Here is a 15,250-nt window from a genome sequence, read left to right on the forward strand (position 1 = left end):
CCCCCGCGCCCGCCCCCCCGCTCCGCCCCCCGGTGCCGCGGCCCCCCGCCGCCTCCTCCTCCTCCTCCCCTTCCCTCTCCTCCTCCTCCGGACCCCGCGGCCGCCCCGCGCCCCCTCCCCCGGCCCTTGCCCGCCCCTCCGCAGCCTCCCGGGATGCGGGGTCCGTAAAAACCGAGCGCGGCCCCGCTCCTGCCGCCGCCGCCCCGCTCGCTGCCGGCGCGGGGAGCGCGCGTGGGTTGCGCGGGGATGAGGAGGAGGAGGAGGAGGTGGAGGAGGGGGGGGAGGAGGAGGAGGAGGAGGAGGAAGGGGGGGATGCGCGTGTGTGGGCGGGGGACCGGGGGGAGCGCGCGCGGCTGCGCGGGCATTGCGCGGGAAGCGCGCGGGGGGGGGGCGGGGGCGTGTGCGTGTGTGCGCTTGCCCCTCGCTGCTGGGGGAGCCGGAGGGGCTGGGTTGGGAGGAGGAGGAGGGGGAAGGGGAAGAGGAGGAGGAGGAGGAGGAGGAGGAGGGGGAGTCGGTGTGTGGTGCACGCCGCGCTCCCAGCACAAAAGCCCAGGGAAAGAAACTCTTGGAAAGCTGGGAGCGAACGGTGCGGCCGGGCAGGAGCAGGTCGAACCGTCCGGGTCCGTTCGTCTCCACTGGATAAATTTTGCAACTGCGAAGGAATTAAATCCGATTTTCTTGCTGTTGTTGTTTTTTTTTTTTTTTTCTTTCTTTCTTTTTCCCACCCCCTACCCCCAGGATTTTTTTCTTCTTTTTTTCTTTTTGAGAGCGAGAGAGAAGGGAGAGCCGCGCTTCTCCCCCCCTCTTTTCACGCTCTCGATCTTTTTATTTTTATTTTTGTTTTCCTTGGGGTAGAGGTGCACACGAGGAAAAAAAAAAAAAAGTAAAGGACTATGTTTGCTTCGTGGCTGACTTTCGCCGTGCTCTGGGGAACTTTCTGTGCAGGTAAGAGCCTTTCGGCGTGTTTACCTCCCGCTCGGGCTCGGGTCGCGTCTCCAAATGCAGAATTGAATGGGCCGTGCGCTTATTTGCAGCCACCCTCCAGCACCCTCCGAAGCAGAGCACAGCACCCGAGCTGGGGAATCACCCCACCGTTGCATCGGCTTCATTGCCATTATTATTATTATTATTATTATTATTATTATTATTATTATTATTATATTTTTTCTTTTCACTCCCTCGCCCTCCCTCTCTGTTTTCTCCTTGCTCGCAGGACGAGCCTTCCCGTGTTGCTTTTTGTTCCCTCCAGGCAGCCTGTGGGAATTCATGGCAATGTAAACACGGCGCGATCTCGAGGAAACTTTGATAAAATGGGCATTTACTTCTGGGCGGGGGCGTGAGGGAGAAGCCGAGGAGGTTGCGGCGGGGGGACAAGTTGGGAGCGGCGGGAGCAGAGCTGGGGTCGCTCCGGAACGGAGAGGGGTCTCTCAGGTAGTGGCCATGTGAGCGCTCCGCTCCTGCCGGGCTGCGGTTGTGTAACTGGGGGGGGGATGTAGGGGACCCCCCCTCCGCCCCGAAGGGACCCCCCGGTTCCCCAGCAGCCCCCCGGGACCCCGCGGTCCCGTAGGGGTTAGCACGGAACGAGCCTATTGGGGCTGGCTGGCTCCGCGGGGAGCCGGGAGAAAGTTGGGAGAAAGGAGGTGTGTGCGGCGGGGGGTGCCTGGGGAGCATCCCTCCGGAGGAGGCTTCTGCGGCCGAGGAGGGTGTTTGTTTTGTATCTTCTTCATCCCGTTTATTTTGCGGACATGGGCTGGCCCCCAAACTTCATCTCCAACCTGCGAGGTGCGCGTCGTGCCGAAGGACGCGGGTGGAAGTTCGCTCAAAGCCCGGGCACAGCCAGGGGAGTTGGAGGGGGCACCCGGGCAGCGCTTGGGGAGGCGGGGAGGGGTCTCCATGGGGTGCCCCATCCCGCAGCCCTCGGGGGGGCGGGAGGGGTCAGACCCGCTCTGCTGCCCCCAGCAGTGAAAACGCGGGCACGCTGGAAATCCCCTCGCTCCCCACTTTCCCTCCTTGTTTTAATTATTGTTTACATTATTATCATTATTTTCCCTATTATTTTTTTTTTATTATCGCTGCATTTTCCTCAGAAGAAATCGGTGCTGCAGCAATTTTGCCTCCTCCCCCCCTCTCGCCTGGTCAGCACGACCCCCGCGGGGCTGAGCCCGCAGCCCCCCGCCCCTGCTCTGGGCAGTGACTTGTTAGGTTCCCTCAGCTCCCGGCCGGGGTCTGGGGGCCCTGGGAGGGCCGAGGGGAGCCTGTTCGTGCCCGGGGGTTCCCGGGGGCAGGCTGCGGGAGGCAGCGATGCTGCAGCCGTGCCCGCTCCGCGATGGACAGCCGGGGAGTTCCCGGCGGCTTTGCCATCACCCGGGGCACGGATGGGGGCCCGGGGGTTTCCCCGCGTGTGCGTGGCCGTGTCCCCCGGCCCGGGGAAGGCGCTGCCCGGCGGGGCCGAGGAGCGGAGCGGGGGGCGCGGAGCCGGCCCCGGGGCGCTCCTGCAGCCGGGCTTCCTTTGTTCCGAGTGCCCATTAAATATGCGCTGCCACCGCCTGCCTCTGCCATTACCGGCGGTGCCAGCGCTTCGTTATTTTTTAAGTCACACCGAAAGTGCGTGAGAGTGGCAATAAAAGGGAGCGGACAATAAAAAAAAATAAAAAAAATTTAAAAATTTTAAAAAATATTAATGTCTTAGTGAGCGAAGCCAGCTCGCGCTTTTTTATCTGATGGCTGGGACACTTGTACGCAGCTTTGTTTCCATGTGTTGGGAAGGGGGTTGTGCGGGTTTGTATTTACATAGCAGTGCTGAGGAGAGCAGGTATTTTGGAAGGAGCAGGCGGGGGGGGGGGGTGGAAGGGGGGTAGTGTGTGTGCCAGCAGCATTCCTGGTGCTCGGCGTTGCTATCATCACAACAGCTCTCCTGGCTGGAAAATTCTATTATGTGCATAAAGGAGATTTATGGTCAATGTATTTTCTTTCCATATATCTTGGAATCCTTTTATCTCGGGTGATTCAATAAAAGAGATGGCTTCCGGATTTTTTTGGTTTTGTTTTGGGTATGGCGTTGGGTTTTTGTTAGGTTTGGTTTTGGTATTTAACCTGATCCTATGGCTCTGTGCACAGAGTGACTGAAATCTAAGTTGGAGGAAAAAAAGCAATTGCTTTAAAAAAAAAAAAAAAAAAGCACCCTGAAATCTTCTTAAATGTATCATGTTATGAAAAAGATAATCTGACAGGGCATACCTGAATTTTTTCTCCCCTTCTGAAAATACAATAGAGAAACCCCAGAAAATGCATATAATTCTGTTTATTTGGAAAGGTCCTTTTGAATCACTAAATCAGTGCATTAGCCATTCTGTAAATCCCTCCCTCTCTTTTAAAGCCTTTCTGCCTTTCTTGTGATATTTATGAGTATTTATCAACGTGATCTTCATTGTCCAGTTTTCCCTAAAGCTGTTCAGTAAAAAAAAAAAAAAAAAGAAAAAAAGAGGAAAACAAGCTGAGATACCCAAAGTTGGAATGTGTTGCTGGGATTCAGAGCACTGGGCTTTGCTCAAAGTATGTCTTTTGTGTGTGTACATGTTAGGGCTCTGTGAAAGTGGTGGGCTTTTCGAAAATCGCTTGACCTCCATTGTTGATGCTTCTCATCTCTACCTTGGCTGGCTGTAACAAAGCAAGCACGGGCTGCTGTTCTTTAAAAAAAAAAAAAAATTAAAAAAAAAAATCTGTTATGCTTCATTTTTTGGAATACTGAGGATTCATTGAGGAAAACATTATGCTTATTTTTAGCCCTTTGTTTGCAAATTCTCTGCAGCCCAAATGTTCAGGAATCATGTTTTAATCTATGAGCTACAGAAAATACAGAAGGTGTAAACGGATTTTTGTTGCAGAATGCATTGTTAACATGTTTTCCAAGCCATTACATTACTTTTATTTCAGTACAAGTTTTAAGTAATGCCATGCAGCAATGAACTGTGCTGCAGAGGATATGGTCTCCTCTTTCACTGTCTTGTATTTATCCTCTTGTGCTTGAGAAAGGGAATAAAACTGGCTTCATTAGCTTGCTAATTAAACACAATGAAGTGCGTGGCCCAAGGTTAATGGCAATGGCCTTTAAAAACACAAAACTCTTGAACAGGTGTTTAGGATATATATATTTTTTAATCTGCTATCAAATCTGGATAATTATACCACTAAGATAACCACTGTCAGAGTTCTGTGGAGAAGAAAATGCTGTGTTCGAGATGCCCGTGATCAGTGTATTATTTTTAGTGGCATTATTTATAAACACCTCTCAGGTCCTGCACAACCTGTGGTTTAGCTCCCCCCTTCTCCTCCCCTCTCCATTTCGAGGCATCTCCTGCATCTTCTCTTTGGTTCCTGTGGACCAAGCAGCATTAAAAATCCCATATCCCTGGGCCAGAGTGAGGGTCTACCCTGGGCCTGGGGAGTTAGCTGAAGTATTTACACGCTGTAATTTCTGCCATTGCTGGTGCCTTTGAGCAGCCCGAGCAGGCTGTGAGGCTCCTTCTCGCTGGATGCGATGGGAAGAAGCAGCCAATTAAAGCGGAGGGCTCGCACGCCCCGCGTTCGAGCTGTCACCAGCCTCCTGTCCACTCTGCTCTCCATCAGCTAAAACACGCTTGTCAGGTTTTTTTGTGCTCCATGTGACGCAACAGTTGTGGACCTCCCCTGCTGACACTGAATAGATGGTAGGGAAGAAAGAAACAGGCCAGCCTCAGTGTTTTTTCCTTCCCCCCCCTCCTTTTTTTTTTTCTTTTCTGTTTTGTTGTTGTTTTTGTTCTCCTCTCTCCCTCCCACCATTTTCCTGCTTCCCCATGCACACAGTCCTTGCTTTGCAGATCAGCCTAGGAGGGTTCCCTGGCTTCCCCAGTTCTGGGCAGCAGGACCAGTGCACAGGTTGAGCTGGAAAAGGGCACCTTTTGAAATGCTGGTAATGGGATGATGGGACCAGCCCGGGAATCCTGCTGCTGTGCTTTTCATCGTGCCTGTCTGTGGGGTGGGTCCTCCTGCAGAAGTGCTGCAGGTGTAAAAGGAACCAAAGCATGCTTATCTTTATTTATCAAGGGTGAAGAAGGTGGGTGGCAGAGATTTTTTGAGGCTGGGCACCTGGCTGGGGTGTGTTTGTGTGCTCTGCCCAAAGGCAAAGTTGCCTGTTCCTAGAAAGCCATGACACCTTTAAAATAAAATAAATAGAAGTCAAGTTTACTCCATGTTTAGGGCCTTGTAGCAGAAGGTGTTTTGGCTGTCATGTTCCAGGACCTGCTTTTAGAAACATTTCTAAAATTTAGTGTTAAAAGTAGTTGACCTTGTGGTGCTGCACTAGAACACTCAGAATTAAACTGGATTTTAGGAGCAGGGGATCTTTCAAGCCCCATGAAATGTAGCACCTTTCTATCAAACACACTCAGGACAGTGGTCTGAAAGTTGCAAAAGCGACTTGTTAATCCCGTGCTTCTGCAAGACCCAGGCAAGGAAAGACCCTGATGGTGCCTGCCAGCCCTTGTCTGGAAATCTGTGTGTCCAGCCCTGTCAGCCGGCACTGGAGAGGTGTGGCTGTAATTTGGGAAAGGTACAGGTAGGGAAGACAATCTGCCGAAGGTTCAGCTGTGATCAGGACCCACGTGAAAGCCCTGATGGGGCACTGCCCCCAGGCAGCTGGAGAACTGCTTGTGCACTGAGCAAGCCTGGCGAAGGCAGCTTGGGAAGTCAGGCTTGGTCGGTGCCCTCTGCAGAGCTGGCATTCTCTTGCTGCTGGGCTGGAGGAGCCGTGTCACCAGGGCAGGGGCTGAAGTTCCCAGGTCCCCAGTGGGCAGTGGGGTGTGCGTGAGGCGCCGAGCCTTGGCAGTGCCCGGGCTCCAGTGCGCTCCCAGCAACAAAACCTTGTGGGAACTTGGGAAATGGGAACCGCGGAGTGCAATCTCTGCTTTAAAGAGGTGTTGTCTTTCTCTTTTATCCCTCCTTGGCCTTTGATTTTAAAACTAGCAGGGGAGTGTGATTTTCCTGCCTGGCCAATAGCACTGCCTGTATCTGAATTATTCAGTGTAGCACTTGGCATTCTGCACCCTGTTCCCACTTAAGCTCTTTTTCGCCTGTTCCTTCATGTGGAGATTTTCACATCAGTGAAATTGGATGTGTTTAAGAGAGGTGTTTGTGGCCAAAGTATTCACCAGTATAAACTCTTCTCTTCCCATCCCTTTCCCCTCCATTAACCATTCAGGATCAACTAATGTCTAATCTCTTCTCTTCATTATTACTTCATTCTGAAATAACTTTGTATCTCATTAGTCATTTGTTCCTTTAAGGCATATTATAAAAATATACATCACTTTCCCCTAGTTGTCTTTGTAAGGCTTCTTGGAGCCACTGAAGTCAGAGGGGCGAAGAAGTAAATTAAAGATGAAACACTCTGCCTGTGTTCTGCAGATCCAGCACATTTTATGCTTAGATTTGAATATAACTGTTGGTCTTTTTCACCAATTTAATATTCTTTTCTCTCTGTCATCTTCCTTTTTTACTACGGTACAGCTTCAATTCAAACTAAAAGTTAAGAGCAGCAATTGTCAGTGTACACAGTAAAATAATAATATGCTTCTCTCCAGCACACAAGTGCCTCTTATTTTGCCAGTATTTGAGTCTTTTACTCTGATTAGGTTATTGCATGTGGCATTGGTCCATCATGCTACTTAAGAAAAAAAATCTGTTGCTGGTGTCTAGGTGCCTCAGAAGAACACAGCTCCTCTTTTTGCAAAGTGCTGTTTGTGTAGAGAGAAGGTTCCTGCCCAAAAACCCTGACCAGAGGGGCCAAGAGGGAGGAAATTCTGTCTGCAAGTGCTCCCTGCTGCATCAGGAAGTGGCTCAGCCAAGGTCACACCAATATTTTGTACCTGTACTGGAAGAATAATCTGCATGAAGAAATGTTTCTGTATGGGGTAAAATCGGGCTTCAACCTGAATGTGCTCTGTCCACCTTATGTGATTTTTGAATTTCTTTTCTTCTGATGACTGTGTTGGAGATGGTTGGTGTATTTTTAGTCTTGGAAAGATCCTTTTCTCTTCAGCTGAGCTGCCTGCAAGCAGGGACCAGGTCATGCATACAGGTGTGCAGAAAGAAATGCACAGGAAGGAGCAGCTTGTGCCTGGCTGGAGGAAGATGTGAATGACCCATTTCTCATCAATAATTCCGCAATTTCCACCTTGGTGTGTCATTTCACCACAGATTCGGTTTCGGACTTTGGGGGAGCTCTGCTCAGAGGATTGCACAGGCCTGGCTGCAGAGCAAGAGGCAGCCTGGGCCTGGAGCACACTTTTTTTGCCTTCATGATGGGTTTGGGGTGTATTGAGGAGCTGAAATAAACCTTTGAAAATGTTTTATAGAAGTAAAACTTGTATCTCTGGATGTTTAATCTGGGAACATATCAAAAATTTACCAGTTATTCCCTGGTGGGAGTGACTTCTCTGAGGTCTTGGAAGTCAATGGCAGGGCAAGAGCAGGATGCCCCCCATCCTCTTGGGTCCATGGTTGGTGCTCTGACTGCTGCATTATCCTTTTTTTGTGCATCTGGAATTAAATTTGCTTGGAAAAATAGAATGTTCTGGTAATTTTATTAAACCAGAGGTATAATTTTGGTTTTTTTTTTCTCCTGTCTCAGTCTCATAGTAATGTATAGTGTACAAGTGCCTCCTCTTTAAATGCAGAGAATAAAGCACATGCATAAAAAGATGCAGTGCTTTACAATCTGAACTCCATTAATTTTCACTGAAGTGGATACTCATGCAAATTTAGATGTGGATTTTGAACTGGACTCTTTATGTCTAATAAGTACCTTTGTGTGACAAAGGGAGAAGAAAAAGGTGAGCAGAGGGGCGAGTTAATCCTCCTCCAGTAAAGCTGGAAATGGAATGTATTGCTGTCAGTTTTGTAGAGAAATAAACAAAACCTGTGGGAAATGAGTGTGTGTCTGGCACTTTCTGGACCAACCCCAAATCCCAGACCTGTGCTGAATGAGTCCCAAACCAAGGCAGCAAAGGCTGTCATTTTAAAAATTCCATAGTAGCTGGCATCATAGGGTCTTAGGTCCTGTGACTTCCTCTGCCTTTTCTTTTAAATTATTTATTTGTCTTATTTAAAGCTTTTTCCCATTATAGAACTTGTTTTCTTAATGGTAGCAGAACTTTAAATTTTCTGTGTGGTGCCAGTAGTGCTAATGTAATGCTTCTTCCTAATTTACTTCTCTGAGGTGTGAGATGATAAGCCTTTGAGTGGATGAGAGAGATAAAGTTAGCTCCATTTGTGCCTGATCTATCAAATGGTCAATCTAGGTCGCTAACTGTTCTTTTCTTCGACATTTAGCTATTTAAAAATGCCTTGTGTAATGGGTGCAACTTCTAAAATTTGGCTTTTAGGAATATTTTGCTTATACATAATTTACCTCTGCTGACTGCTTTGAATTTCTGGGGAGAGAGGAATGCAACCAGAGGTCTGAAGTGAAGAAACGTTTAATCAAAACTCATCTCCTTTTTGTGACTTTTAAAAAGTATTTCAGAAAATGAGAATATTGCAGGGTTTTCAAGCCTTTTTAATGCTGTTCTTATGTTTTGCAGTCTCTGGATGGCTGCTGAGGGCTGGTGGCTGTTGTTTCAGTTTGACTGAGCTGCCTGCAAACTCCCCCCTCCAGTTTCTCTGTTTGCTACTGATACTTCATTCTTCTGGGAAAAGAGGGCATTTGAGCTTTGCACAGTTGATGTCCAGGCCCTTCTGTGAGGCAGCAAGCTGAGCTTTACAATAGGAAAGTTGTGAGGAGGCTGTGGCACTGGTCTTGGAAGAGCGCTCAAATGCGAGAAGGCAAAGGGTTTTCTTCAGACCTGAGCACTGCTACATGGATTTGCAGGAGTCCCTGGACTCAACAGAGGGAAGCTGCAGTTGGCTTGGGATGCAGCTGCTCAGCAAAGTACAGATCTGTGGTTATCCTGGTGAGAGCCTTGTCCTCATTCTTGGGACAATCAAGCCATGGCAGTGTGACCTTCAGGCTCCCAGCTCTCTTCTTTCTCCAAGTCTTTGTGTTTTGGGGTTTCCTCCCCTCATTATGGCAACTGGAACAGTGGGATTTGTATGGCCACTTTAGTTCCTGAGGGTAATTAATGGGTTAAGAATGCTAATTCCCCCTGTATATTTGCAGGCTGAGAAATTCAGTTGTCCTTGGGTTTTTGTGGCGAGAGTATCCAGTTACAGCCCAGCGGCAGCTATTGGGCAGCTCTTGGGTGCACTAAAGTTTGAACTCATAATCCTTTGCTTTCACATGCACCCACAGATTATCTGGCACTTTTAGCTTTATAGGAAAGTTTCTGGTAAAGTTTCTTACACCTGGGGTAAGGCGTTTTCCCAAATATTGCAGTTGTGCTGGAAAACACTCACCTGGGTGGCTCCTAAAAAGTGAATTTTTGTGGTGGGCAAATGGCATCAGTGCTGACACACCTGGAACAGTTCCCTGCTATGAAATTCCTTTTTATGTAAGGAGCCTGGGATGCAGATAAAGCCTAGCACAACCTGAAGCAGGGTGGTGTTTTATGATGCTTGGTGCTGCCATACTGGGATGTTGGCTCTGGCTGCTGCCAGGTGTGGAATTGAGTGCCCAGGTCTGGTGAGAATTCTGGAGCTGTGGCATCACCATCTCTGCATGGAACCTCAGGTGGGGATGCTGTCATGGGGTGTGCCCTGCCATTGAGCTGTCACATCCATGCTCCTGGGCTTCCTTTGGAATATTTCAAAGACAAATAATTAAAAAAAAAAACAAAAACAAGCTCAAAACCCCAAACCAAAACACAAAACCCATTTTCCTTCCCCCAAGAAAGCAAACCTCAGAAAAAGCCAAAAAAGTCCCCCCAACACCCCAAACTCATGGAGATGAATCTTTTGATGTGATTGCTGTTGTTTACTGCCATAGGATCTTCCTCAGGCTCCTGGAGCATCTTTGTAAAATGAAATCATGAATCTGAGCCCTGTGGAAGGGCTCAGTAACAGCAAGAAATTCCTGTGTAGGTTTTAATCACCTTTTACAGTGTTTGCAACAACACAGTGGCTCTCCAGTCCCAATTTCCAGGCTCCTTTGGGTATGTGATAAAGACCAGCAATGCCTGATGGAGCCCTCTGATGAGCACACTTGCTTGTGAGCATTTCCTCTCGTGGGTACAGCTTGGTGGCACGAAGCTCATTCAGCCTGAATTTTGCTGGATGCAAAAAAGAAGGAAAGGAAAGGAAAAAAAAGCCCCACCCACTGAATGTGCTGTCCCCAGGGCTGGTCTCCTGATGCCCTGACTCTGCCTGTTCACATTGGCCAGAGATTGGCTGCATGTGTCCATTCCTGGAGGGTATTTTTACATTTATACTGTGCCTTAGATAACGATGGAAGTCTTTTATGGCTAATTTTTATTGCTGGAGAAAAGTTTCCTCTAGAATACACAGTTTCTGTTATCATCTAATGGGACAGAGTTCGTGTTGCTAAAAGCAAACATGAGAAACGTTTGGGTTTTTTTTTTTTTCCTTAATTGGTAATAGAATTTCCTCTCCCATGCAATCATGTAGGGATCGACTATTTATTATGTAGCAGCTGAAAGAAGCCCTCCAAGGTAACTGTGAGCCTCAGAGGTAAACGAGATGCAAGAATATCTGTCTGGGTAACTGTGTCTGTAGGCTCCTTCTCAATGAATCCCTGATGAAAGAAGAGACCCTGAGCAAGGGACGTGCCCTCCTCCTGCACCCCAGAGTCGCCCTGTTAATGTTCCCAACGCTTTTTGTACATGGAAATGATTTCAAACGAGCTAACATGCACATCTTTGAAGTGTGGTGCAACAGAATAAAGTTGGCTAAAAATAGGTCTGAATATGAAAGACAGGCAAAAATTGGGAGAGGGGGGAGCTGAGAGTAGTTTTTCAGGCATTGTTGATAGAATTTCAGGGTCCTGAGAAGGGAAGATGAATGTCTTTCTGTTATAGTAACAGCTGCTCTCTGTCCATAGGGATGCAGTGTTTGCCGATCCAACTCATAATAATTAAACAAAAGAGTTATTTCATAGCAGCCTTCGTGGAGGATTTATGTTGGAGTTTTATCTTTTTCAATTTATACTTTTCTTCGTCTGATTAAGAAAAATATGAAGTTAACCTTTCACCTGGACTGAGGCTCACCCCTCATCAGATCCTTTACAACTGAGGGGAAGCTGTCTAGTGACTGGGCCATTCAGAGCTATATTAACTAAACAAACTAACAAAAAAAGTCATTTAGCTTCTCTAATGCACTTGTTCTTTGTGATCTTTCCAGGGGTTTGGTGTCCTGAATGCGTGATTCAGGTGTTAGTAGCTCCCTGGTATGGCCATGCAGTGCAATACACAGATTTCTTCTTTCCTTTTATTTTTTTAGTGATTTATTTTTCAGTGAGAGCTAGGAGGTCTCTTGTCTCAGAGAAGAGACACAAAGAAGTCTCAGATGCAAAGTGTAGCAGCATTTTGGGAATGGATCTGGGTTTTGGGAATGGCTCCACTTTGTGGGACTTTATTCTGATGCAGAAATGATGCAAAACCCCTTGGTGTGTGTCAGTCTTGGGGGCAGAGAGGTCCAGAGCAAGGCAAAGTTTCCTTACTGGGTGCCTTCTCATGTACTCAGCCACAACTTTTAACACAATTTGGGGTTACAGCCTCCTCATTGCAGAACTCTCCCACCTTGTTCTGTCACCTCCCCCTGCTGCTGTGGAGAGTTTCCAGAAGATTCCACCTGCAAATGGCTGGTTTGTCACTTCTTTTCATCACAGTGACACAGCTTTTTTAAAAGACATGCTGAAACTGCCATTCCTTGAAGATCACAGGCTAGAATTTTTCCAGTGCTGATGCACCACAAGCAGCTACCTGATGTCCAGGGCTCCTATCACAGGATCGTTTCCCAGGTCTTAATGGAATCCATGCCTCTGTGCAGCTGTCTTTTGAACCCTGTCTGTTCATTTAATACCATTTACCCCTCTCCAAAGGAGAGTAGGCCCAGTTGGATGGTAAGGTTAAAACCTGAGCTGTACTATGTTTATATTAATAATTTCCACTGGTGAAATATGGATCTGAGACTTTGCTCATTCATTTAAACCTTGTAGTTAATAGGCAATAGTGGAAATGTACCATGTACATGATTATTGCAGTGACCTGATTTCACATGCACTTCTTACCTGACTTCTGATAAAAAAAGAAAAAAAAAGAATTATATATAAAATTGATTTTGGGAGCCCTGTGAAGGCGAAGGAAACCATTTATTTCAACCCCCAAATTCCTCTGAGCTGTAGAAACATTGTCAAAGTAATTGTAGCCTTTTCAAATCTTTTTCTGTGTAGATTTCTTTCTGTGTAGTCTTGCAAAAACTGTGCTCTGTTGATGGATGTCACCGTTTTTTTACTTGTGACAAATATCTCCCAAGGTATTGTTTGAGTGATGTAGAATTGGTTCATGTGTAAAATTCTAGCTTTTCATGAATACTTTATCATGTATATGTTCTTCTGTATTAAGGTGTTATACCTTTAGTGGTTTGCTGTGGGATATCATCTTAATCATTTTTGCTGTAATTTAATCATCTTAATTAAAACTGCATTGAATAATGGAAAGTAATTTGGGTCTGGAGAGCAGTGGGGTTTGTACATGGTTTGTTTTTTGGTTTTTTTTTAGTTTGTTTTTTTATTTTTTGGGGTTTTTTTTTGTCTTGTTAGATGATAGTAATGGTCTTGGCAAGGTTCTGCTAAAAATTAGCACAGTGTATAAAAACTCTTGTTGCCAAGTTAGTCCAGTATTTCTCCAGCTAATTGTGGCCTTGAAGGGTACAATATAAAAGGTCATCTTTGTTAGTGAACTGCAGGCTTCTCCTGTGAGACAGAAATCCATGTCCTTATCAAGGATGAAATCTTGGCTCCTTGGTTACACAATTGAGCTTTGCTATAATTTGGACATCATTAGGCTCTTTATTAAAGCAGAGGAACACTCTAATCAATCTTAGTTCTTTGCTTTCTTAAATGTACTTCTGTATCTGAATTTGTGTTATGGCTTCCCTTTCTTTTCCTACTCCGTGAACCCCATGAAGGAGAAGGGTCTGAAAAATGACGTGGGATGAAAAGTTGCTGGTTTCCTCTTTTGGGACGTTTCTTTCCCAGAAAGCTTCTGATTGTGATGAGGGTTATGAGAGCTGGGATGTTCAACCTCCTCATCTTGTGTTGAGAAGAAGGAGGAGACATTCTGGAAAGAGCAACCACTCAGTCTGGTTTGTGCTCTTAAACAATAAAAAAAAAAACAAACCATAAAACTCCACAGAACCAAAATTTATTAGTGGTTGGCATTACTTTTTATTTAAACCCAAACAAAAGGGGTTTAATTGTTTTTTTTTTTTTGTGGGAAAAAAGCCTTCTACCCAAGCCAGATTTCTGTTTCAGTGGCACATGGTCATGGGGCAGAATTGTGGGGGAAAGAGGTTTGTATTGTGCTTTTATCCCTTTTTTTATGTTCTGGGATTTGTTTTCATTGGGATGTTGGCACTCCCAGGAACATATTTTTGAGGCTCTGACTCGTGCATTGTAAAACATAGCCAACGCTTGCCATTTCTTTGTTCAACTGCTGTTTCTTTAACCAGCAGATATTTTTCTAGTTGGATAGCTAAATGAATCTTTCCCAGTTAGATCTGACTTTGCACAGCCATAAAAGTTAGACCTGTGCTTCAGCAGAGCTTCCTTCTCAAGATTTTGGAGAGTCTAGAATTTAGTGGCTTCCATCACCTCTGTTTGGATGGATGATGTGACAAACACTGCACAGTTCTGCAGTCAGTCCGTGTATGTGCTGTGGCTCTGCTCAGATAACTCATTGAGCCTTTAAAAACAAGTGAAAACTGGAAAAGAGACTGTGTTGTGCTTGCAGATGGAGAAAATCCAGGGACTTTGGTATCTAGCAACTTCTTTTCAGGAGTCCTGCTTTCCCCTGAATCTGCTTACAGAGGCTCCCAACTTCAAGCTGGTACCAGCACCAGCAGCTGCTTGCTGTGTGATGCATGCTGAGGTGCTGAGTGGCATCAGAAATGGGCTGTGCACCACCTCATTTACAACCCCCTGGCTGGTACTTCCCCAGGTCCTGCCTAATGGATACCTGTGCTCTTCAGGAGTTCTCCCCTGGACTCCCTCGTTCTTGCAAAAAATTTGCTCTTTGAGTAATTAGAACTGAATGTTTCTGCTCTGGAGGGGTAAGCTTCCTCGAGCTGCGAGTTTTTAATGAAAACTTTAGGTTATGAATGTGTCATCATCTCATTACTGTTCCTTACTGCATGGCATCCTGTTGGTCTAAGGTTGTTTAACTGTCTCCAGCCTAAACTGAGTGCTTCTTTCGGTATTTATAAACTCTGCAACTGTAAAACCAAGCCAAACCTCAAGTTTCAGCAATGGCAGAGGGGTTGAAGACAGGGAGTTGTCTCTAAGGAATACAGTCTATTATAGGTTGTGTATAAATCAACCTCTTGACTTGTGGGTGTTGGGAGGAAAATTTCCTTGGGGACTAGTAATCCAGAATCAGCCTCCTATAAATCTGCTTGGATCTTCTCCTGAAGCGTGTGGAGGTACTGGAGAGCTGATTATGGATGTAGACCATGGATCTGGGAGTGTGAAATACTGCTGCTCCTTCCCTTCCATCACCACGCTGGACAGACAGGTCTGAGGAGCAGATTGTTTTCAGTGTGGTAGAAGTGATGAGTTCATTGTTCTGTCCCCTCCCTCCCAGTAAAATCTGCAGACTTGGCTTTAGATATTGGGACTTGAAAGCAGACAGAAACAAATATAACAAGGTTGATTATGTTTTCTGGGGTTTCAGGTGCAAGAATGCATGTTAATCATGTTTTTGTGCTTTTCTGTATTTCTTTTCCCATTCCTTGAGGGCTGGAAAATATTTTTCTTTAAATGAAAAGCGATGTTTTACATATTCTAAATGATCTTGAGGTATGTAGCAGCAAAAATCCAGCTCCTCATGGGGTAGTGAGAAATCCTGGGAAGGAAGAACAGGGCAAGAACCGATGCCACCATATCTGTAGGAACAGGTTTGCTCTTGTCAGCTGGACAGAGGCAGTGTTTGTCTGTCATTGCTTTCTTCAAACATAGAGTGGTTCTGTTTTGTGGTGCCACCCAGTTGCCAGCAGCTTTCTTGGTGCTGCAGGATCAGGCACCACCTTTAAGGTGTTGGACTTG

The 15,250-nt window shown here is 46.3% G+C and overlaps 1 protein-coding gene across 1 annotated transcript in view; it reads left to right on the forward strand.

The window, feature by feature from the left end:
• The first annotated feature begins 630 nt into the window (after positions 1 to 630).
• Positions 631 to 15,250, forward strand: part of ACVR2B (activin A receptor type 2B) — a 95,701-nt gene continuing 81,081 nt past the window's right edge. Inside the window, exon 1 of the mRNA XM_005527760.3 lies at positions 631 to 945. Coding sequence (XP_005527817.1) covers positions 894 to 945 — 52 coding nt within the window. The 5' untranslated portion in view covers positions 631 to 893. The remainder of the gene's footprint in view (positions 946 to 15,250) is intronic.

This window comes from Pseudopodoces humilis, chromosome 1 (genome assembly GCF_049639895.1).
Source record: "Pseudopodoces humilis isolate 2021_Gansu_Grassland_sample_001 chromosome 1, ASM4963989v1, whole genome shotgun sequence".
Taxonomy (NCBI): Eukaryota; Metazoa; Chordata; class Aves; order Passeriformes; family Paridae; genus Pseudopodoces; species Pseudopodoces humilis.